General features: G+C 45.9%; 2 protein-coding genes across 18 annotated transcripts in view; one reads left to right on the forward strand and one right to left on the reverse strand.

Moving 5' to 3' along the window:
* ABI2 (abl interactor 2) overlaps window positions 1-8,359 on the forward strand; it is a 71,614-nt gene extending 63,255 nt beyond the window's left edge. For all 9 annotated transcript variants that reach the window (XM_064451803.1, XM_064451802.1, XM_064451801.1 and 6 more), the window contains one exon: window positions 2,189-8,359. In XM_064451803.1, coding sequence (XP_064307873.1) covers window positions 2,189-2,364 — 176 coding nt within the window. In that variant the 3' untranslated portion in view covers window positions 2,365-8,359. The remainder of the gene's footprint in view (window positions 1-2,188) is intronic.
* Window positions 8,360-9,069: 710 nt separating this feature from the next.
* Window positions 9,070-23,347, reverse strand: part of RAPH1 (Ras association (RalGDS/AF-6) and pleckstrin homology domains 1) — a 109,717-nt gene continuing 95,439 nt past the window's right edge. For 8 of the 9 annotated variants that reach the window (XM_064451789.1, XM_064451784.1, XM_064451787.1 and 5 more), the window contains 2 exons: window positions 21,778-21,920; window positions 9,070-17,169 (listed from right to left, as the gene is read on the reverse strand). In XM_064451789.1, the coding sequence (XP_064307859.1) occupies window positions 15,199-17,169; window positions 21,778-21,920 (2,114 nt within the window). In that variant the 3' untranslated portion in view covers window positions 9,070-15,198. Of the gene's footprint in view, window positions 17,170-18,029; window positions 18,659-21,777; window positions 21,921-23,347 lie in introns of those variants that run through there. The other variant, XM_064451793.1, reaches the window with a different exon arrangement.

Here is a 23,347-nt window from a genome sequence, read left to right on the forward strand (position 1 = left end):
AGAAATGGGTATCCAGAAGGAAGAATTACCCTTGTACCACATGGAGAAAGTGTGTGCTCACAGCTGTCAGATTTCAGCTGGATAATCAGTCTGGCCTACATTTGTGGTCAGTTTGATGTACAGTTCAGCCAAACTCTGTGTAATTGTTGAAGAACCAAAGATCACTGATTGGAAGAATATCAACCTAAATGAGTAATTCTGTTTTTCATATCTGCGTTGCAACATATTCAGATGGAAACTAAGAGGTCCTGGCTCAGTCTCGCAAGGAGGGATGCCACCTCCTGAGTCAGTATTGCTGCTTCCTGTCTCATCGGGAGCCTTTTTTGCAATACTGGCCTCGGTTCCTGGTAGCTCGTGGTATGCGACAAGCTCACAGCTTGATCTCGTGGGGCTACAGACAGAAGGATTAAACAATATTTTAGAGAGAGGAATGTTGCCAATAGAAGTAACATGTAGGAGGAAGCAACAGTGATGTGAAAACAAAACCCAGGCTTCAGGCTTAACAAGAAGCGAATTTTCATCACAAACTTAGGGAAGAGTTTCCTACTTGTGGTCATGAAATAATTAATCCATTCAGTATCAGAGGGGACTAGAGTAACACTCAAAAATGAGAAGGAAGGGAATTGGAAGTTATTGTGATCCTTGGCTTATTATTATCAAGAGCACAACAGGTGAATCTAGGAATAAATGTTTTAAAATGAACAGGTAGAGAAGGCAGTTAAAAAGGAATTTTGAAGAACTTTAAATGAATGAATCGTGTTTATATAGTGACTTCTGTTTTTCAAGCTAAAAATCTACTGATTTCTCAATTTGTGTTTTGTTTCCTTAGAACGATAAGTCTAAAACTCGTTCGGAGGAGTTACCTAACAGCTGTGCTGGTATAAGTGTAGAGCCAGCAACATTTGTATCATTTGACCAGAGCGTATTTAAAACGCACAGCTGTTTGGGAGATGTATTTAAAAAACCCTAATTCTCTGTACATACTCTGCTTCTCCACTGGGATTGATCTGTATATTTTACTTTATAATCTCTTCAGGATCCAGGTTTCCCTAGTAAATATTTGTATTGATTCCTTTGCTGCCTCAGAAGGAAATAACCTCTCTTCTTTTGAAATGACTGATGAATTTAGCAGGACTCTTGGACACTGTGCTCATGAACACATGCTGGTTTGTTTGTTTTTTTTTTACCCCTCTCCTTGCTTTGTTTTAGAGTATCTTCCCTTCTTTAGCCAGTACAAGATTTTAGGATCTCTGTCCAACATCCATTTTGTGTCAATGGCAGCACTGCGTGTTCCATTGCCAAGTGCTCAAAGCACTGTCTGATGCTATTTGTTAAAGTATTCAGAGTCCGGCATAGCTCATTTTCTGTACGGAAGAGATAATGATAGGACTGAGAAGGGAAAAACATATCAAGTTGATGTCTGTTTTATGCCATTTCCGGACAACGATCTCTTTAAGATTTGCCAGTGCTTTGTCCAATTTCTTTGACTTTCCTAGCAGCTTTCATGCCTTCAGTAAAATATTCTGCAGCTGTAAGAAAAATGTCCTGATACAGTAGGCATACATTTTGTTTCAGAGAACCACCTTACTTCTTCCAAGCCCCTAACTGAGATTCACCCATCTTGGCACTATATACCCTGGGAGTGACTTCTGCCTACTGGGGCTGCACATACACATTTTACAGATTTAAATGTGGAGGTAGCTAAGGTAGATGGAAGTCTGGGACATTAGCCATGGCTCATTCTTACTGTGATCTGAAGAGAGCTCTTATTACTCTCCCTCTTCCATGTTTTCCTGCTGGCTGTTAGTTGCACAAAGATCTGATTCTGCACAGACATCTAATAAATGAATCTCAGAGTTGGTCTGAGTGGTCAGAGCCACAGGGAGTTACAGCCACCTCCTTGTATCATTCCATACCAAAAGTTTAACATATATTTGTAAACTTTTCCTCTGGTGGGTCTGGAAATAGTAAGCCTAGAAGAATTAAAGTAGTCCTTGGCTCCTGTGCTTTAAAGCATGCGCTCTTATAAAGGGTTGGAAGAAACTTCCCCCCTCAGCAGATCATTCTGTGCCCATGGAGGTGAGGAAGTTCGCAGAGATCGCTTTGAATGTGGAGAACTTTGTATGAGGTTGATTCTCCTCCTCTTCGCTGTACCTCTCCTAACAAGTCATGCTCTGTTCTTTCCTAGTGGTGGCGATCTACGACTACACGAAGGACAAAGAAGATGAGCTCTCATTTCAGGAAGGTGCCATCATTTATGTCATCAAGAAAAATGATGACGGCTGGTATGAGGGGGTTATGAATGGAGTGACAGGGCTCTTCCCAGGGAACTATGTGGAGTCGATCATGCATTACTCAGAGTGAAGACCAGAGGACAAAACACTGCATCTCCTGCTGCAGGAGCTGTCAGGGCTTCCCAGATCTCCATCAGCCTCTGGGGCTCCATCCAGTATAACTGAATGAAGGATAATTGTAACAACCACTCTTGTTTTTTATTTTCCCCCCCCCCTCCCTGCCCCCATTATAAAACAATAGTGATTTGAGTTGTTTGAACAAATGGCTCTATGGCTCTTCCGGCTGCCAGCAGAGGCTATCCTGAGCTGTCTGAGCTCCCGTTCAGATGTAACAAACTTGTTGAGTAGCTGATACTTCACTTGAATTCTGACTACTTCTGACAGGCTTTGGGATCTGTCTCAGGAATCCTGTGTGCCCTTGTGGTACTACCCTTGGCAGCACTGCCTGGCCCTTGGGATGTCCTGGATGCTTGCGGTGAAGGGTTACTGGCCAGTGGACACCCCTCCTGTTTCTACACTACACTCCCGTGCAGCTGGAAGAACAGTTATGCGCTAGAAAACACTGCGATTTCTACACAGACCCGTTCCTGTAGCTGACTTCCACGTAGCTGGATAAGTCTTTAGCATAAACAGTTCTGCAGCTGCTCTGCACATGTAGGCTGACACAGGGGCACACAGAGCTGGCTTTCATTCACTCACCTTTCAATTTAGACAATTCAGATGGCTGCAGCCCAGAGGACCCCCATCCCCATTTCCTCATCTTTTGAATGCCAGAGTTTTGTTTTGTGTTCTGCACTGATGTAAATGTGCTCTACTTGCCATGGGTGCTGCTGGTTGAAACAGATCTCACAGATGCCGTTGATAGTGAAGGCAAAACAAAGTTTACAGGTCCTCCTGGGGTCCGAGGATGAACTCTAGGGGCTGTGATCTACGGTTCAAGTCTACTCACGCCTGGTTGCACTAGAGAAACTTACCCCCGACTTTAGTCTTATGCACAATATAATCTTAAAAATCCAATCAGGTATTGTAAATTGGCTATTTTGTACTTGATGACTAGATTTGCATATGTACTGTGAGAGCCCTGTGCAGAGGCAGGACAAACGGCAATTGTCGTCTTCATGTCTGTTGCCAAAATCTCTTCAGTGGAAGTAAAAAGGGCTGTTGTGTGTACTGGTTTCCCATGGAAATCCAAGCAGTAACTAGTAGTAGTCCTAGCTCTTCCCCCAGCCCGCTCCATTTTTTATTATCAAAAAATAGATATTTTGAGCTATACTGGTGGATCTGGGGTGGAGTAATACCACGTGAAGGCTCTGTAGCCCCATGTGTTGATAGTTTGCTTTTTAATCTAGTCTCAGTTAAAAACACGGCTTCTGCCTAGCAGATAAGCATGAAGCAACGGCTGTCTAGTCTGCCCTTAGGAAGGCCTAAATGTTACCTTTGGGTAAATGTCATGCATTAACAGAGTGAACTGATTAAACCTCCCATCACAGTCCTGTTAGCCTGCAAATGGAGCTGACCCCTGTGTTGTGAGACCCTCCTGGGCCAGGGCATCTTCCAGGACAACTCCTGACTGTCACCTGGCCAAGTTCCAGCTGGTACCAGCAGTAGCTTGTCAAAGGCGAGGTGATGCTGCGGCTGTCCTCTGAGGCCTGTGTGTCAAACAGCAGTGCACAAGAGAGTGCTACCAGGGCTGGGTGCGTGAAAGTATTGGCAATGATACAGGTAACTGACCCAATCCCCTTGCTCGGTAATTGGTGCAGTATCAGGATGGAGGTGCAGGTTCAGTGCAAACCTGGTCCGGGAGGTGCCATAGCTGCTCAGCACGGAAGAAAGAGGAAACAAACAGGCGAGGTGTGTTTGTGGGATATGGATGAGTTTGATCACCTGCTGTGAGCTTCCAGAAGAGTGCGCCAACTCCTGTGATAGTGTGTAAGGAACCAGTTTGGTTCAAGCCTACAGGAGGTAGGACTTGGAAGAAACTGGTGTGGAAATAGAAGTTACGTTCTCCCCTGCTCAATCCACAGCCGTGTAGCCAAGGTTGTCTTCTTCCTGGAAGTTGACAGCATTATAGTTTGGGATGAGTGTTAGCCAGAAGAGATACCCTTCCACCTTCCTTGGTGGAGACTTTTGTGTCGCAGTAAGACTAACAGAAGCAGCCATGTTCAGTTCCCTCAGCCTGTTGTTTCTCTGGGAGCAAACTTAGAAACACAGGCTGTGCAGTCACTGGAGTGACTCTTTCTAGTGTCACAGGCAGGGCTGCACTTCTTGCAGAGGAAGGTGGTGCTTGCAGCCTGGCTGGCGGCCTGCGTGACTGAACAGCATTATTGCCTGAGCCATTGGTGCTCACAGGGTGGCTTATCTTTTCCAGGAGTATCGGAGCTTTCCTGGTTTCTCTTGCTCTGGGTATGTTTGTGGTAAAGGCTGAGCGAACAGTGCTCAAATGCATCATTATGGCAGCTTCGTGAGTTACTGAACGACAGCTGATCCTCTCTCCCTGTGCCCCCCTGTGCTGCAGCTGGGAGGTCGTGCATTAATGAAAGGTCTCTTAACTCAGTCTGTGTAAAAGCGTGTGCTTGAACACTTCTGACAGGTGGGGATTGTGTGTTCTTCCACTGTGAGTGCTACACGCCCGTCTCATCTTCATTCAGCTGGTGGTTCACCTTGTGAGTTTTCAGTGTTGCAAGAGGAGAGCATTGTGAACTCTGGGAAGTGCTGACTGCTTGTCTCAGAGCTCAGCCCGAAGATGAGGCTGCAAAACCTTGGAAGTGGAATGTGTGAAGCTCCTTAAAGAAAGAACTGGCTTGGGTCTGATGGGCCAGGGGTTAGTTTGGTCCCTACTGATAGTTTGTGGAGTTGTTTATCCTGCAAGAGCTGCTGTGGATGGAAGTTTTGGGTCACCTCCTGCTGGTTTGATGCTTTATTATGCAGTACTAATGTAAAGGAATTTGTTGAGTTTTATGCATATTTTTAATTTTGTACAGATTTTAATTTTGTTGCTTGTTTGGGGATGATGTGATGTAACAGTCATAGACCAGGCCAAGGTAATCAGACTTTGTATATTGTTACATAGACTGCATGCTAGTAAAATCAGTGAGGGTTATGTTTTGTCCCTTCTGCAAAACCTTCTCCCTCACTCCTTTATAATTTACATGTTTACTTTGGGGGGGAGGGGGGGCAGGCGGGCAGGGAGACAGTATTTCAAGTAGGTGCACAACATCGCTTCACTGAGTTCTGCTGCCACAGCTGAGGGTGTTCAGCATCGCAGGCTGATCAATCAGAGGTGTGTATGGATGAGACAGGTGGGGAAGGAGCCACTCCAGAGTATGGCTCTCCCTTTGTGAGAGCTGCCTTAGCCCAGCCAGCTGTTTTCATTGTGTACAGAAATCGGTCAGCATCCTCTAGTGGTGTATTTTGTTTTGGGTTGCTGTATCAGCGATTTCTTCCTTGCTCTTGGCCCCAGGGACAACACTATTAACTACAGCTGCCTCTCTGCCTGTGTGAGGGGGGGTCCTACAGCATCTGTCCCCATCTAGTGCCAAAACAGGTTATTTTGGTGTCTGCCTTCCAGCCTAGAGAGAGCGAGAGATGGCTGAGGTTGCGTGTATTTCACCCTAATTCCCTCGCCACCCTTTTCTTTTTTTTCTCTCCCGCCCAGCCCTCCGATTAACGGTCTGTTTCTCTCACTGGCTGCTGCAGCAGATGGCTGAGAGGGGCAGGAGAGGCAAGCAGGCTATGTTGCACTGGGGCACCCTGGGGCGTGCCCAAGCCTGCTGGCTGGAGTAGGCACCAGAGAGCTGCAGCAATACCTGGAGACTTGCTGGCCTGACTGGTGAGACATGGGCAGACACCGATGCCCTGAAGAGCTGTTGCTCTCACTGGAGGACAAGGGTGCAGCACAGAGTCAGGGCTAGCTGGCAGAGCTTGGTGTGTTACCAGGAGGCTGGCCACGTTCCTGGGACTCAGCTGGTCGTTGTGGTTAGCAATAATGGGAACAAGTTGTGTTGGGTGTTCCTGAAAGTGGCTAGAGATTGCTGCTGGTTTGAACCACCACCCCCCGCAGTCCTGGTGGTGTGTGGCTTACCAGTGGGTGCCAGGAAGCCTTAAACCCAGCTAGTTCTTGCTAGAGGAGTGGTTTGTCCACCTTTCACAGCTCCTGAACATTTTTGTTCTTTGTGGCTGAGGGTTCTTGGCAATAGCCAAAGTTGCCAGTGGCAGTGATGCAGCTTCTGGCAAGTGGCACCAACATGTATCTAGGGCATTTCAGTTGAGATGAAAAGCAAGCGAGGTAGCAGCAGGACTGATGCTCCTTTTCTGGCAGAGGGTAGGCTGCCTGCCTGGGGCGTACGTGCATTTGTTGACTGGGGTGGAGAAGGGTTGTGCGCTGATAGCAACTGTTGTGCTTCTGTGGTGTCGCCCACCTGTGCCGGATGGTGATGTAATGCTGCGCTCTTCCCAGCAACTTCCACCACTTCACCGCAAGCACTGGAAATGAGCTCGCTCTTTTTAATTAGTTATGCCTCCAGGCTTCAGGCAAAAAGCAAAAGCAACATGTTCATGTTTTCCTTTCTGGAAAGGCTGGGCCTTTATGCAGGTTAGGAAACTGGGAGCATTTACAGGGCTCTTCCTCCCAGAGGTGGTACAGGACATCATGTGAAACAGCTGGTGTCTATGTATGGTCTCTGCTAGGCAACTTGTTGGAAGCTGCTGTTGGAAAGACCATGGTGCTGAGGCTTCTACTGGGAAGGGTACTTGCATTGAGAGTGTAGAGCCTCTGATGGTGCGCTGCAGCATTTCAGGAAGTATTACAAACCCCAGGCAGAGCCTTCAGTGCCTATGTTGACAACAGTGGCAGGGAGGAATGTAGAGCACTGTTGCAGTCACTAAGGCAAGTATTTACAACCCAGATCTCTAGCAAAGCTGGTTCTGTAAACTGAGCTCTAGCAGGCAGATGATGGGCTACATGTATGAGGCTCCACTTTCAAGAATTTACTGTGCTTACAGGTCTATCCACCTTCCCCACCATTTGGCATCGTCCAGTATTAGGCACTGCCACATTTTGTGATTAAAATGGTATTACACAGAGGTCAGAATAGCTCAAGGAGGGACCAGTTCGGGGGTTCTCCTCCAGTAGCTGAAGTCAGTGTGCAGTAACAGTCTCTTTGACCTACTTTTGATTTTGAAACTGGGAGAATAGCGGGGTCCCCCACCTCATGTCCCTGGGAAGGTTGCTGAAAGTTTGATGCAGCCAAGGTTTGCCAACTGCTGTTACAAAGACTACTTCACAGAGCATGGTGCTCTGCTGCTTTCGTTCAAAAAAAAACCACCCCTGTGTTTTGTGCAGTCTCCTGCCCCTGCGGGAAGCATTTCCTTCTTTGGTACTCTAAACAGTAATTTTGTTAGCACCTTTGCGTATTACAAAACCAGTAACGTTAGCAGCAGCCTGTTGTCCAGCGGTAAGCTTACACCCAGCATCCTGCCACCGATGTGGTGACTGCCGAAACGTGTGCCGTACATTTGTTCCTGTTTCTCTTAAAACCTCAGAAGAATCCTACCACTATTGACTAATGAGGAAGAGCTGTACACAACTTCATTTCCATTACAGCGCCTTGCTAAAGTGCTGACATGTCTGAGATTTTTTTTTGTAAAGAACAAGTGCTTCTTTTCACATTTGAAAAAGTGTCTTTTGCAACTTGCATGGACAAGTAGTTTCTATGAATTCTCTGGAGATGTCGGTGTCTAACATGGATTTTGTCCATGCACTTTTTTCCTGAGAGCAGATGCCCCCACCCTCTCCTTTGGTTTGCCGTCAGGAGAAGCACGCTCTGCTTTTGCATTCGGCACTGCTGCTGCAGCGGACGAGTGCAGAGCCCACCGTAAATGACCCAGCCCACAGGACTCTGGGGAGCTGTATGCCACCAGTAACATTTTATTGTGTGTGCCACTTGAACCACCTTTCACTGAGTGCAAAACCCAATTTTTAAATTTTTTTAATTGTACTTGGACTTAACTGTTGCTGTGTACTAAACCCTCTTGTTACGAGCCCTAAATAAAAAGAACAAAGCACACACCATGTGTTCTGTGAGCGTGCCACTGCTGCGTCACGTTCCTTGTCTTTCGCTACAGGCTTTTCAGCACAGTGGGGACAGGGACAGGTGCTTGCGTATGCCTGAGCCCCGTCCCAGAGGAGCTCAGAGCATGGCACTTCCCCCAGCAAGGGGGCAAGTGGGGCCCACTGGCCCCCAGCCTACTGCCTTCGGCACCTCCTCTCTCTGCTTCTGTGTGACTATGCATTTCCTGCAGTCTCCACTAATGTCATGCCTCACACCGCTGCTGTAACAGCTGCTGATGGCCGCAGGGCCTGCGAACGAAGCCCGGGAGGAGGGGAGCAGAGCCGCATTCCCTGCAGCAGGCCCCGGAGAGGGGCCGCAGCAGCACTTACCAGCCATCAGCTGTTCTTGTGTGAGCAGAGCTGTACCAGGCCCCTGCACGCTGAGGGAGGAGGCAGGTGGAAAAGGCGAGCCTTTGCACTGGGTCTGCTTTAGACCTGTAATTGGTGTGCACCGTGCTACTGGTACAGCCAGCTCTGACCCGCTGGGAAGAACTGTGCAAAGGAACAATGGAAAGCAATTTTATTGAGAGTGAGCATATACATGGTAAAGCTGTAGGCCATCGGATGCCTGATGCCTACAGGGGCGGCCCACTGATGCCCTGAGAACACAGTGTGGGTTCTGAACTCATGAGAAAGGAGAATGGCAAGACAGAGGATTAAAACAGGTTATTAAATTTAACTACATCTTTATTGAATTGTGCATATTCCATTGTATAATGATCTATATCGGGTACTCTATAATGTAGTATTTCTTTTGTCCTCTCCCATGCTTAAAAAAGTATATTTATACATATATTTATATATATTTATAATATGGCAAAGCTCCTCCCAGCCTGAAGCTATCAGTCTAAAAGAGCTTTGATTTTTCTTTTTGGAAAGGGAAGAAGAGGGGAGGCAATCCCATTGAAAGAGAAAATGTGCAATTTTCTTTTTAAAGCAGTAAACATGAATGTATTTACAGCACTCAGCACAAGTTTGCTGCACAGACAAATCATCATTGCAATGACACTTTTTTCATTACTTTTGCATCCCCAGTATTGTACAGAATAGCGCCGGTGGCTGCTAACAATTAGTGTAAGCCATAAACCAAGCTGCTGCTCCAGTCCACTAGAAGGAGACCTAAGTTTTGCAGTTATAACTTGTGACAAAGCATTTAGTTTTCCTTTTAGAAGTACAAGCATTATGGTGCTGCACCAAATCAGCAGCAGGGAGCCTTGGGCGCAGGTTTGTCTGCTAAACTGTCCTTTGCCCCCACCCCGTGCAGGCGTGTACCCCGCTACCAGCAGGAGATGCACAACATGGAACCCTGGCAGCCCTGTGCTCGTGCCAAACGGCTGCTGCAGCGCGGCAGCACTTTGGCTCCTGGCACCTCAGCCTCAGGAGAGGTGGCTGCAAGCACATCTGCGTACCTGGAATTTAGCTCTGAACACATCTTTGGCATCTTAGGAAAGGTGGGAGGAAACTTTTACACTGTAGGGAACAGCTGGTTCAATTCCTGTCTCCTAAAAGACAAGTCGCCTTTATGTATTTAAATAAGGGGGGGGGCTCAAAAAAATCTGTCACTTTCCTTCTCGCGCATTTCCCTCTAAATCCCTGCCATGGGGGATGGTGCATATAGCACCAGTTCCGGTTCCGCCTGGTCTTCCACCTTCTCTAGCTCTGCTCACCAAAGAGATACACCTGTGATGAACAGAGCCCTGGTGAGTGCCTCAGAGCACCAAATAGCCATCAACCCAAACTGCCATTTTGCCCATTTTAGTGGCAATTACTTTAATTTACAGCATGAGGGGCAAGCATCTGTTGTCACCTCACTTGCACTTTAGTGTCTTAAACTTTTCAAAACTAGTCAAAGCCTGTGACTCAGTGGATTGTGAGTGCTGACCCCTGCAACATACCACTGGTTTCTGTCAGCCTTCATGGGTGGTTTTTAACTGAAGGAGAAAGATTTCAGAAAGATAAATTACCCAACTTTAGACAATCTTACTTATAATTCCAAAATAAAAGCTTTAAACCCACCAGCACATTACAAAAACATCTAAGAGAAACTATCCCCTGTAGTGTTAAATCCTCTCTGGTTTGGAGGCCGCCCCGATTGTACGAGGGAATGCAAAGCTGAATGCCAGGAGCCACAAATGGGCTTTGGGAAGAAGTCTCACCCAAAAAAATAAGACTCCCCTCACCTCCAGATGATGAGCACTGTTTGAACAACTACCTCGCCTACAACTTAACAATGAAAAAAGGGAAAAAAATAAAGCCCCAAACTCACATGTTCTGGCTGCATCCTCACTACCTTCTGTCAGGAATTTACATTGCTTTCCTGGAGTGCAACTGATTTTAATGCAACTCTGTACTTGAAGTACTAATCATAGTAAGACTCAATTATACTCTAAATAAGAAACAAATTTACCTGCAATGGTACCACTGAAGTAAAGCAATTTAGTGCTATGCAGTTTTCTGTAATAGGCAGAGAATTTTTCTTTTGCCCTTCTGCTGTTGAAATGGCACTTTTGACTCCTTACTGTGGGAAAAAAAAAAACTCAAACTCAGAGAAAAAACTGGCCATGCTTTTATCTCTGAGCCGATCTGAGTTATCGGGTTGCCTAAGGGCACAGAAAGAAGAAATTAGAAAACTTTTAAATGTGCAAGTCCAGCCCAGTAAATCTGTAAATGCACTTGAAAAAACTGCTCCCTCTCCCATCAGACCTGAAACCAAAGCGATCCAGGTACCTTCACTGCGTTTCCCTGATGTGTCCGTCACTCACCGTTGCCCTGTGGGAAACTGCAGAGTAAGTTCAGGAGAGGAGCTCTTTGGCTTTGAGGTCATGCACCAAGTCAGAGCTAGCAGTGGTTTGCCGCAGGAGGAAACCACTGCACGGGGGGAAGCAGGAGCTTTCCTCTTACAATGAAACAATCCTGTTGTTATTTTCTATGGGAGACTTACGCCTAACCTCCTTCCCAGCCACAGGTTTTGAAAGACAAAACAGAACCACCAGCATCTCCACCTCAAATGCATTACCTAGGGGTTGTTTAGAACCTGTGTTTTTAAAAGTAGTTTCTCCTCTAAGACTAGTGCTGGTACAAGAGCCTAGTTTTCCCTTCCAAAGCAACTCCCCAAGACGTGAATTACAATGAAAGTGTCTGAGAAGACAAGATCCCTGCTTTCTCCACCTGTGCCGCAGGCAAAGAGAAACCCAGCTGAACAGGAGGGACTCTGCGGCTCATGGAGGTGGATGCTACCGCTGCATGGCAGAGAGGAGACGAAGACCAAATCTGGAACAGATTAATGAATGCAGCTGTATGCTCTCAGCTGCCCCTGCAGCAGTGGGGCTTTCCCTGACACCCACCTTAACAAGGGTCAAAGGCCACAGCTTTCATCACATAATACAACTACAGCTGTACTCTCCTTCGTATTTTAGGATCAAAGGAGCTGCTATCTTTGTGTCCAGAATATGAAAGCTCAGCTCTCACATGCTCATTTTAATAGTGCCAAAAGGATTACAGGCTATCGTTGTAGCAGGAAGCTTCTTGCTGTGTGTCTGACATCTGGCCCCTTTGTTTTCCGATTTAAAGAAATATAACGGTGCAATTACAAGATCAGTGCACAAGGGGAAAAATAACTTTCTTGCAAATAAGGCATAAATACTTACTGTCACAGAAACAGTAAATACACTGGAAAAGCAACTTACAATGAGGGGTCTCAAGCTGAAAAGGCAACCAGGTTGTCTGAACCACACTGCAGCCAAATTTCAGTGCTCAGCTGAGAGGAAGCAAGCTGCAGCCATCGCTACTTCTGTATCGCTACTGGCATAGGAAGGAAGTCGTAACAGGAAGGAATACAGGGTGCCACCTTTGCTGACGTTCATTCTTTTTGCTGCAAACTTAAGAGTTAAACGTCAGTCTCCCAGTCTGCAGCAGTAAGCAGGCATGGATTCATTGTCTGGGGAGAGATACTGGGCAAGTGAACTTGGGCACAGGAAAATGAGAACAAAGCTCAAATGCCTCTGAAGAAATTGCACTCACAACATTGCTCTGCTGAGTCCAAAGCCCAGAGGTACCCGCACAGAGTGAACAAAAGAAAAAAGGCTGGAACTGACACACACCAGTGGAGCTTTCTCGGGAGAAAAGGAAACCAGATGGGGCACGCAGAATTCCCTGACTGCTCTTATCTGGGAGCGCAGGCTGCATCAGCCCAGATGCGTCTTGCCAGGCAGTACGAGATCATGTCCACCCACCCACCAACAGTGACAGCTGGGAGTTACGGCTGTGCCTCCGCACCTTTTGCTCCACGGGTGGGTGTGAGCCCCCGGAGCGGCACACAGTACCACGCAGCAGGAGGACCAATGTTGAAAATTACAGCACCCATGAATTGCAGTATAGCTTAACAACCTTCCTGTGAAGTTATTCACCAGCTACACTGAGCATGCTTAAAATCAACAATGCAAATGCTTTTAAGGACACTTCATAAGCACAAAAATAGTAGAAACAAAACTTTGTGAACAATTTGAAAGATACAAAAAAGTGCCTTTCCATAGCAGTGCTTTTAAAATGCACACAATGGTATATACTCTTATTGCTCAAAACAACTAGTCTGAAATATTAAAACAATTTCCAGCGGTGCTGAAACAGATTTTAAAAAAATCATACGAAACAGGTCAGCAGAGACAGCACCATTATTTTTTCTCTTTTTATGATGCACGTTTTTAAAACTATATAGTTATAGATGTCATTTTCCCCTCTAATTAGCAAAGCTTTTTTCCTATTCATAAATTATTCACAAAGACATTTATTTTATTATTTGGATTTTTTAAAAAACACTTAAAAAAAAGGAATGGGGGACACTGTCACGATATGTCTGAAGTCTATCAGCCTGACTTACACTAATGAGAGATTATTTTACAACTTTTTTACACTCTTGAGGATACTGTCAGGTCAGGCTGCTTCCTTTGCTTCATTATTTGGGGGAAAGAAAGCATTTTGAATTTGCTTTTGGAGAAAAGGTAAACAGTAAAATCATTTGCCATCTGAGCCTTGACAGTATCCCCACGGTGACGAGGGATGTTGTTAACAACCGAAGATGGGGTAGGTGCAGTCTGAGAGTTTTAGTTACGTTACACAGGCTGCGTAACACTACCCTGTAATGACCACACACGCTACATAAGACCACTTAGACTAACTACACCACCTTATCACAGTGTCCGAATACGTGGGTAAGACTGTACTATCAAGCTACGGAAGTACAAGAAAGAGGACTCTAGTACTTGCTCTGATGATTGACTGTGAAGCGGTGGCAACCAAAAAACCCAAAGCAAATATGACAGTCTATTTCCTACTCATACGGGCCCTTAAATTAAATTATTAGCAAATGTTATTGCCTCTCAAGGTTGAGGTTTTTTCCAGTCTTCACCCTTGACTGCTAGAAGTGCAACTTTGTACTTAACAGGTTTATGCATTGGTCGCAGTCTCTGGCAGGTCAAAGAAAAGAGAGAGAATTCGCACTGTGCTTGGCCTGAAGTTACCACTCCCTTCTCTCCTTCTCGAAGGGAAAGTTTCCTGATGGTTTCTAATGAATTACAAATAAGACTTTCTTTCAATGTTTCCAGACACTTGTTTTGGTGAAGATAATACATCTTACCAGGCACAGACAAGGTGAGACTGTACGCTGCGTATGTTTGTGCGAGAGCATAACACTATCCACGGAAACCTACCTGTTCCTTCAGGGAAAGAACTACACGTACAAGTGATGTATTGGCGTGGGTCAGCCTTGTGGGTCGGCATTGGTTGCAGGAGTCCTGGCAGCTTTCAGAAGGGGTTAACACAAATATATTCATCTCGAGCCATAAAAACAAAAGATCGAGCCTACGATGAAGTTAGAATGCATAATGGATTGGAATAATATATATTTATCCTACTTACTGCATGGACAAATAACTTTGAAATAATTTGTAGCAGTGTATATATTTAAACTATTTAGAAGGGAGGGGGAGGCTCTTTATAGTATAAATATATTTCACTCCAGCCCACTATATATAAAATCTATTTTCTTCCCAAAACATACTCATTTTCAGTAGTACTACGACCAGAATGTTTTGGTATGTTGCATCTGCATTTTTCATTCAATGGACAATATACAGTTACTAGCAGAACACCTCAGATCTGCACCGTTTACCCACCACAAACTGCTGAGAGTTTGTGGGGGGAGGTTTTTTTTTTTGCTTTGTTTTGTTTTTTTTTTTTTCCTTCCTTTCTTTAAAGTGCCCCCTACATCTTCATCTTTGTGGTAAGATTTGACTAGTTACGGAGTCCCATTCCAGATAATATAGTGACTGAAACAATAAATACGGTTCTACAAAAACATTCTGGTTATCTTCTATAATTGCGACGAAGTATATCACAATATATTATATACCTACACTTATAATACATGCACAAACAGGTCTCACATGGACAGACACTACAAAAATTTATCTCCCCCCCCTACCCCTAAATGCAGAAAAAGTAAGAAAACGGGTTTTTGGTCCAATCCATATGAAGGGTAAAAGAAATTGAAAGGGTGAGTCAATGCCTCTCTACCCACCTTTCCCAATAAAATATTGACACCCCCAAGCCCCCAACTTTTTTGGCCTAGCCATAAAAGGGGAAGGTCTTTATATTTAGCCTTAGCTACAGTTTGAGATCACCTCCTTTGATGGGGCTATCATCCACGTCCCCACGTTCTCTCCAAGTGCGCAAGATCATAGGCTGGCCGATCATGGAGCGGCCCACAAGTCACGGAGAGCACCGGCCCCTGGGGACTGACTACCAGTCCCGAGACAGCTTGGTGTTCTGATCCCTTTTGGGAGGAGCAGGGGGTGGCCCCCTCCGTAACGTTGCATAGCCGGATATATGACTGCCTCCAAAGCTGCTCGTCTTCTGCTGGTCAGCCAGCAACTCTGGCGGAGGCGGAGGCAGGGCCATGTCGTCCATGGTGGCTGTGGGCTCTGTTCTGGACATCCGCGCGGAGGAGAGGGAGCCATGCCGGGTGATGGATTTCCGCTGCAGTGTCCGGTTGAGGTCTGCCAGGAATCCTGGCTGAACGCTAAGGCTGGACTTGGGTGAAGTGGGCACTTGAGGGCCAGCTGACCCTGGTGGCTCTGCGACCTCTACCTGTGTCAGTCGAGTGCTGTCATTCCGCTTGGGACGTGTGGGTGGTGGGGCTTTTTTCACAGATGGTTTTGACCACACCTGAGGCTGGGGATTGACAACAGCGACTTTTGGGGAGGTGCTGCCTGAAAACACAGATGGGATCTCAACTGGCGGGAGAGGAAGATCTATTTCAGGTGGTGGTGGTGGAAAGTCTGAATCGGACGGTGGAGAAGGGAATTCGACCACAGGTTCCTTCCCAGACACACCCGGAGCAGAAGCCTTCACCAGGATGCCTCCTTGCGGAAGGACAATGGGCAGGCTCACCCCAGAAAGGTTCAGCTTTCCTGGCTTTGGAGGGGCTGCAGGAGGCGATGACTCCTTGGAAGGAGACCCTGACGGCTCTGGTGGGTGTGCAAATTTGCTGACAAGGCGGTCCACTGAAGGTCTCTTGGACTCATGGTACTCAGTGGAGCTGGTGGACTTGATGCTTGAATTTCGCTGAGGTGTTGGAGGTGGTTTCTTCCCTCCAGGGCTTGATATCTTGCTGGTCTTTTTGACCGGAGACCCTGATTTGTCAGGGGGGGGAGAACCTGCAGAGGAAGCTGGGGAAGGAGGTGGAGGAGGAAACACTAAGCTGCTCTCTGGTGGAGGAGGGGGGAAATCTGGTGAGGGAGCAGATGTGGGCTGCCATTTGGGCTTTGCCTTCACTGCTGGAGGCGACTGTGGAGCCACACTCAGTGGAAGGGGTTTCAGAGGCTGGGGCTCAGTAGCAGGTGGGGTGGGAGGAGGCGGGAACTGGCTAACTATCTGCTTCACCACCGATGGCACTGGGGACTGAGGGGATGGAGGAGGCTTCACAGAGAAACTCTGCTGCTTTGGGAACGTCGGTGGGGGAGTGGGGCCAGGAGGGGCCGGGGGCAGTGGAGGTACCTGGGGAGAGGTGACACTTGGTTGTTTCTTTATTGCAAGGGGCAAGGGAGCTGGCACAGGGGGGGTGACATGTGTGACCCCTGGTGGTGCCACCTTCCCACTAGGCTGTGGGGGGAGAGCTGCCATGACAGGCTTTGGGGGTGCCTGGGGCGGTGGTGGGGCAGGCACAGGAGGAGGTGGTGGTGGCAGTGAGGAGGCAGAGGTGGCCTGGCTTATATTTGGTTGAACTTGATGGATTTTGGGGGGCGGTGGCGGTGGTGTGAACTGTGGCACAGAGGGGGCACAAGGTGCTGGCTTCAGCTGCGCCATGGCAGAGCCCGGTGTGGGGGGAGGTGGCGGCGGGGGGGGAGGTGGCATGACCCCGTTGGGGGGCACCAGTATCTGAGGCTTTCCCGAGGGTGGGGGGGGTGGGGGGGCCTGCTGTGCAGCAGCAGCTTTGGAAAAGGGCCCGCTGTGCTGGGCAGCGTTCTGCAACCTGGTGATGGTGCTGTACTTGACAAACATGGTGGCGGGGGAGCCCGCAGAGGGGGCAGCCTGGCTGGGGAGCGGGGGTGGGGGCGGGGGAGGGGGGGGCGGGGGAGGCGGGGGTGGGGGAGGCGGTGGGGGCAGCGGGGGGGAGGGCTGAGATGCTGCATAGGGCGTCGCCACTTTTGTCTGTGGGGACACAGGAGGTGCCACAGACACGAAGGGCCGACCTGCAGGCTCCATTCGGGCCTATGGGGAAGGGATTTTTAGTGACAGTGGAAAGGGAGAAAAGGAAAAAGACAGAGAGGGAGGGAGGGAGGGAGGGAGACAAAGATGATAAAGTCAAGGTCTAAATGTGCCTATCATTAAAAATTAAGTGGCAGATTACAGCATGCAGGAAGTATTAGCACAACAATGTGGCAAAAGACAATTCCATACACTGACAGGCCTGGACTGTGCTGTCTGACCAGGCAGGCAGGGAGGGGAGAGCTGGCAAGAATCACTGGAGTCAGGTCTACTCCAAGCTAGGCTGAATGTCAGGGAGAAAATACACCAGCCTCATCGCTTCTGTGGGGCAGGCAGCTGTACCCAGTGAGAGTTGGTGGTCCTCCTCTGGGCAAGTGTAATGGCACTCCCCAGTGTGCCACTGGCCATGGCAGAGGACATCAGGCAGAGCAAGAGACTCTGCGGACATCTCCTCAGCTCAGTAAGACTAGAGTTAAACCATACACGGCCTACCAGAGCATCCGCCAAGCCTTTATGTTACTTAGCTCAGGCCTTATGCTGTTCGGTGCCACATAACGCAGAAATCCTGAAATGCTCTAAAACACATGAGGAGCGAGCTCTACACAGGAATACTACTGAGAACCTTCCACTCCACATGCTCTGATATCCAAGACTGGCAAGGAAAAAAAATCAGGAAAAAGAGGGAGAACTGAGGTTTCCTAGGAGCATTTCCCCAGAAGGAAATGTTAGAGATCTTTAGAAGAAAGTTAGCTTGGGAAAGAATAGCTATACATGCAACTATTATGTTAAGCAGAAAAAGAAAGGAAAGTCGGGGAAAAACTAAGGGAAGGAGCAATGGGAAAGCAGCAGGCAGTGTTTTAGTCTACTTGTTGGGTTTTGCTTTATTTGTTTCTCTAAAACTGTAAGCCTACATTCCTGTTAAAAAATAAAAAGCTAATTGCATTACTCAAGTTTATAAATATCCTCCTAATAGGAAGTGGTTTGGCTACAAGCCAAGTTGTGAATTTCACAGTGCACAGCATAGAAACATGCATTAGAAACGCAATACCAACATGGCAACTGACCACACTGGGTACCTATACTTCATTAGTAAATACTTTGCCACAAGTTAGCCCAGTTATGCTCGTTTGCACTCATGACCAGGTTTGCATTTTGCTTTGTTCTGAACGCAGGTGCACAGAGTTCCTTTATGCGCAGAACACCACCAAAAGGATTAGAGTCAGAAACAACAAACGGTGAATTTACAACACACATGGGTGTGCCTCTACCTGTCATATTAGGTCTGGAAGGCAAGAGTATAACAAAGTTCTGCAGCTAAATCAAGGTGTTCACATAACAAAACAAGAGAGAAATCTTGATTTCTTGCAAGTGTTAGTCTGCAAATTACCATTCTCCCAATCACCCAGGTTAATGAATTTTCAAGTAGCACCACCTGACCTTAATTGTGCCCTGTATAAGGCACCACGGGAGTGCTGAGCTTCACTTTTGACACCTGAGACAGCAAAAGGCAACAGGAAAAATAAAAGCGGCATAAAACAGAGAGGGAGACCAAGGCATAACAGAACAGCTATCCCTGAATGGCAAGACCTTGGGGAATCTTGAATTTGTCACTTAACACACACAGTGAGCACGCATTTTGATGCCTGTTGTAGCATGCCATTTGAAATAACTTATTCATAATCTAACAAACAGAATGAGACATAATAAGATCTTCACTGCCCAACTGTGAAGAATGTGAACAGATGAATAAAGAATTCTTGGGGCAAACAACGATCTTTCAAAATACAAAGTGGACACATTACCTGCATTTTGGGAAAGGTGGGTTTTTTAATCTTAGATATAATCAAAACAGAGAGAAATTTTCCTCATATCCATTGAGGACAGACATTTCACAGTGAGCGAACTAAGCACTCAGGACAGGAAAAAGAATATTGTGCATGTCAAGAGAGGGAGCCCCTCCCATCTCCACAGAATCAAATTAAATTTCCACAACCAGAAACATATTCAGCAATACTTTGTTTATAAAAGAACCTCGAAACAGATCATTGTCCTTGTTTGTCCTTAGAACTATGGGATGTCCTTCTGTGGATCTTTAAAAATGACTTATTGCATACTATCAATTCATATTTGTAACATGCATATTCATGACTACTTGGAACTCTCAGAAATGCTATGAAAAGAATAGCATTTATTTTTTTAAATAACTGTGCTTTTTTTTTAAAGCTTTTCTTTCCTAAGAAAACAAGCTTCTGCACTTGAACTGTTTGCCATCTCCTTTCCCTAATGCCAGTTGCTTTTGGATTGGTTAGCAAATTTCAGTCAAATATGACAGACCACTAGAAATCTCAATCTATTTTCAACCTCAAGAAAATGTTGTGAAGTTACCGGCACTTGCTAAGAGAGGGAAAAACAGGCAGAACTCACCAATTTTTAACTGAGCAGTTAGCCACTGGCCAACCAGTACAACATCCTGGCTGGCTGGCTGGCCAGCCTCCAGGTCATCTCCCTGCTGAGCCAAAGCCTGCTCTGTTCTGCTTTGCTTGCCGAGGGGAGAGAGCGCTGCTGCAGAAGGGGAAGGGACACGCTGGACAAGTCTCCACTAATTCTGCCACTTGCAGCAACCTGCCTGTATGAACTACTTAAGCCAGCTTTCTCAACAAAGCACTGTTGAATAACTACCTCTGAAATAACTGTTTGGAGACTAATCTGCCTGAACCAGCATGTCTCTCACTGCTACTACCTTTTAATGTAAATTACAATTTTTTCAGCACTGTTATCTCCCTTCTTGCCACATAGCTTAACATTTTTCACTGCCTGTCTGATTTATTAGTTATTTAAGTTCCTTGGGCCAGACCTGTACAGGGTAAAAAAGCACATACTGTAGTTTCATGGAAGGTAAATTTGTCACCAATTTACTCAGAATTTTTTAACATGGCTTCAAATTATTATTTTACATGGTTCATTTCATTTGGATTCTTTGGAAGTTTTAGAGCAATGCATTCACCTGTGTTACTCATGAGGAAGAGAAATATACCTTTTTGTGGATTTGTGCACAGAAAGGAATTCAAATTGATGAAATCTTGAAACATGGATGGCCCTCAATAGGGAGCAGTCTGAATATTTTATTCAAAAAATGGCTTTAATCAGATAAAAATTCTTGGGGTTTATTTAAATGAACAATTGCCAGCAGCACTATGGACTCAGTAAGAAAAACAGTGACCCCATTGTGGTAAACTTCAAACTTTTCTCTAAAAGCTCACAGGGTGTAGCACCAAGATTTTCACGTTAAAACCTAAACTTTAGGAAACCATAACATTACAGTTCTCATAGCAGAACTCTTTCACCTCTGTCAGATACGTGCTAGACAGAATCAAGTACCCTATCTTCTGCATCTACCCCGCTCCTGCAGAAATGAGGCACCCTGTACACATACACAAGCCATCTGCTGATGAACATGCACCAGGTGTTGCACGCATGCAGTAGATAAATTTGGATCACAATTTAGCAAGCTACATTCCTGGGCCGAGTACCACATTACCATTAGAATCAGACAATTTCCAAGCCAGCAGGCACTGCAGAAAAGTTATGAATACCAAAGAATGCAGCCATGTCAGTTTTCACATTGCACCACATGTGCTTTCTTATTTGAAAATGTGATGTTGTGTCTTGTTTTTAGTTATTTATCTGATGCACCAATGTCAGGTGTAGTAACCAGTAGTTTTGGTTTTATAAGGCTTGCTTCTCTAGCTTGAACCTGGGGTCTGGGAGAGATTCAAAATTGACAGGAGTGAAGATAGCGTCTCACAGCATCTTGCCAATGTACTTCCACACGTAACTGCTGCAGTTAATACTGGTGTCATAGCTGTTCAGGAACCTGGAAATGCCTTTGAGCCTGACAAGAAACCAGCTTAAGTGGCATCTCTGCTGTGCTTGGAAGTATTTCCCAGGAACTACACCAGTCAACTACCACAGAAAGGACAGAAAGCTAACCAAACCACAACAGACCTGAGCCTCAAGCTTCAATGGATTAAAATCTTTTGTAACTCTCTACCAGCAACAGGAGATACCAAATCTGCCTCAATTCACAATTGCTGTCAATTTTAGTACTTTTGCTTTGACTGTATCCATGGCTACTGTTTCTATTTCCACCAAACGTAACAGAAAACATTTGAGTAAAAACTACTGGAGGACTTCTTAAATAGATATACCTGCCTTCAGGTCTCAGTTATTCACATCTTTACAATGGAAAGATGTGGCTAGTTAAGTGGAGAAAGATCTTCGTGAAAGAACTGAATTTAATTCAACTTGTTAACAGCTGATCCATTTATTTTGTCTTTATTCAACATTAGTTAATAGGATTTTATGGGAAGGGCTGTATTATGCCTTCAAAGAACAGAGGGTTCTGTGCACACAAATAAAAGCAAGAACAGAAGGTTCTAGAGCTGAATTCCCTGAAAAAGTCATTCCTGAAAAAACAATTATATGGCAGTGTATGTCAAAAACATAGAGTAAAAAAAAGAAGAAATCCCATTCAAGACAGAGGTGGAAGAGGTATCACTGTCTCGTACATTTTGTTGGGCGTTGGTTCTCAAACTAAAGTCTTCTTGTTACCTTGCTGGATTCCTCCAGTTGAGTGCCTCGTTTCCAGGCCTCAGAGAACATGGAGCTGACAATGCTTTGGGAACGGACATGTCCGGCTGGCTGGGTGTCAGAAACTCCACTGTCAGACTGATTAGAATGATTTGATTGAGATTCTGTTTAGAAGAAAGTTAAGAAACAGTTAGCATATGTTTCTGAATGTAAGAGTAAAGTCAGTGTGCTTACAACGCAACTATGTGTGACATTTATTGGTCACGCTTGTTAAACATGTTAACCCACCAAAAGGACATTGTTCCCCTAACTACTGCATAAGCTCTAGCTCACACCCAGGCCGTTGCTGTCTGGAAAACAACACAGTGCAACAGATTCCTGGTATTAACCAAATCTGAAGCTCCACAAAGATGACAGCATGTTAGATATGCTGCAAAGTAAGAACACACTGCAGTTGTACAGACTCTGAAATACCCAACAGCTCCGGCACTTCAGGAAAAGCCCCACTGCATGCAATGCATGCAGTGTGCTCTCTCCAGCACCCCCTTAGAAACACTGGATATAGGGTAAGGACAGGCAAACTACACTAGCCAAGGCAGCAGTTTGCTTCCAAGTGCTCCACTCCTCAAGGGAAGAGAAGGAATGATGCGCATCCCGCAACTAGCAAACACAGATGATGCTCTGGGTCCACAGGATATCTTGGAAAGGCAGCAGCAGCCACTTCCAGACTGTTCTATCCAGCCTGGCACCTGCTTTCTGTGTAGCGCCAAGCTGTCCTGTGGAAAAAGAGCATCTAAGCCAGGCTGGACTGCAGCTCTGACAGAACATCCATGGCTGGTGGGCTGTGGCTCAGCTCCCCACAACAAGAGAAACTTTATCAGAAAAACACCCAGCTTGGATGGAGTAATTGTCAGTAACTGAGAATTTACTGCTATGCCTTGCAAGCTGTTCCACACCGTTGAAAAGACATGGTGCTTTCCCAGTGAGGATGCATTTGTTTAGCTCATTCTTATAGGCTACTTTCTGAACCTTTCCAATTCAGTAGCATTACTTCCTGCCCTATGCCTGCGATGGACAAAATACTTTCACACAATAAGGTGTTTTCAATAATGAAACTTGCCCTTAGGCTTCAGAATAACCTGGCAGAGTGTCCCAGTCAGCTCTAAACAGTGAAATGAGACTATATAAACCCCTCATCAATTTTTAAACTGCTATGTGCTACAAAAAAACACTCCCCATCCTGCTGAGAGGCAAACAGGAGCACATTACTGCAAACACACACAGTTTGACACAGGAACAGAAACAGTATTTTCAAAGTTTGTCTCTAAAGAGATTGTTTGGACCTTTGCCTTTGGGCAGGGACTATTTCTCATTTTCCAATTTCAAATATTTCAGTCAACAAAAGTGGCTTAAAAACTACACACACAAGTCTACGTATCATTAAAACGTAGGTTTGATTTCCTTTTTCAGATAGGTGGCAATAGAGGCATCAGAAATTTGAAAGGAAGTTTTCTCAGTATCAGAAAAACATTCTTTTTTATAGGTGAACAAGAAAGTACTGTATGTTCCAAATACATACGCCACAGCAAGT

This window comes from Phalacrocorax carbo, chromosome 5 (genome assembly GCF_963921805.1).
Source record: "Phalacrocorax carbo chromosome 5, bPhaCar2.1, whole genome shotgun sequence".
Lineage (NCBI taxonomy): Eukaryota > Metazoa > Chordata > Aves > Suliformes > Phalacrocoracidae > Phalacrocorax > Phalacrocorax carbo.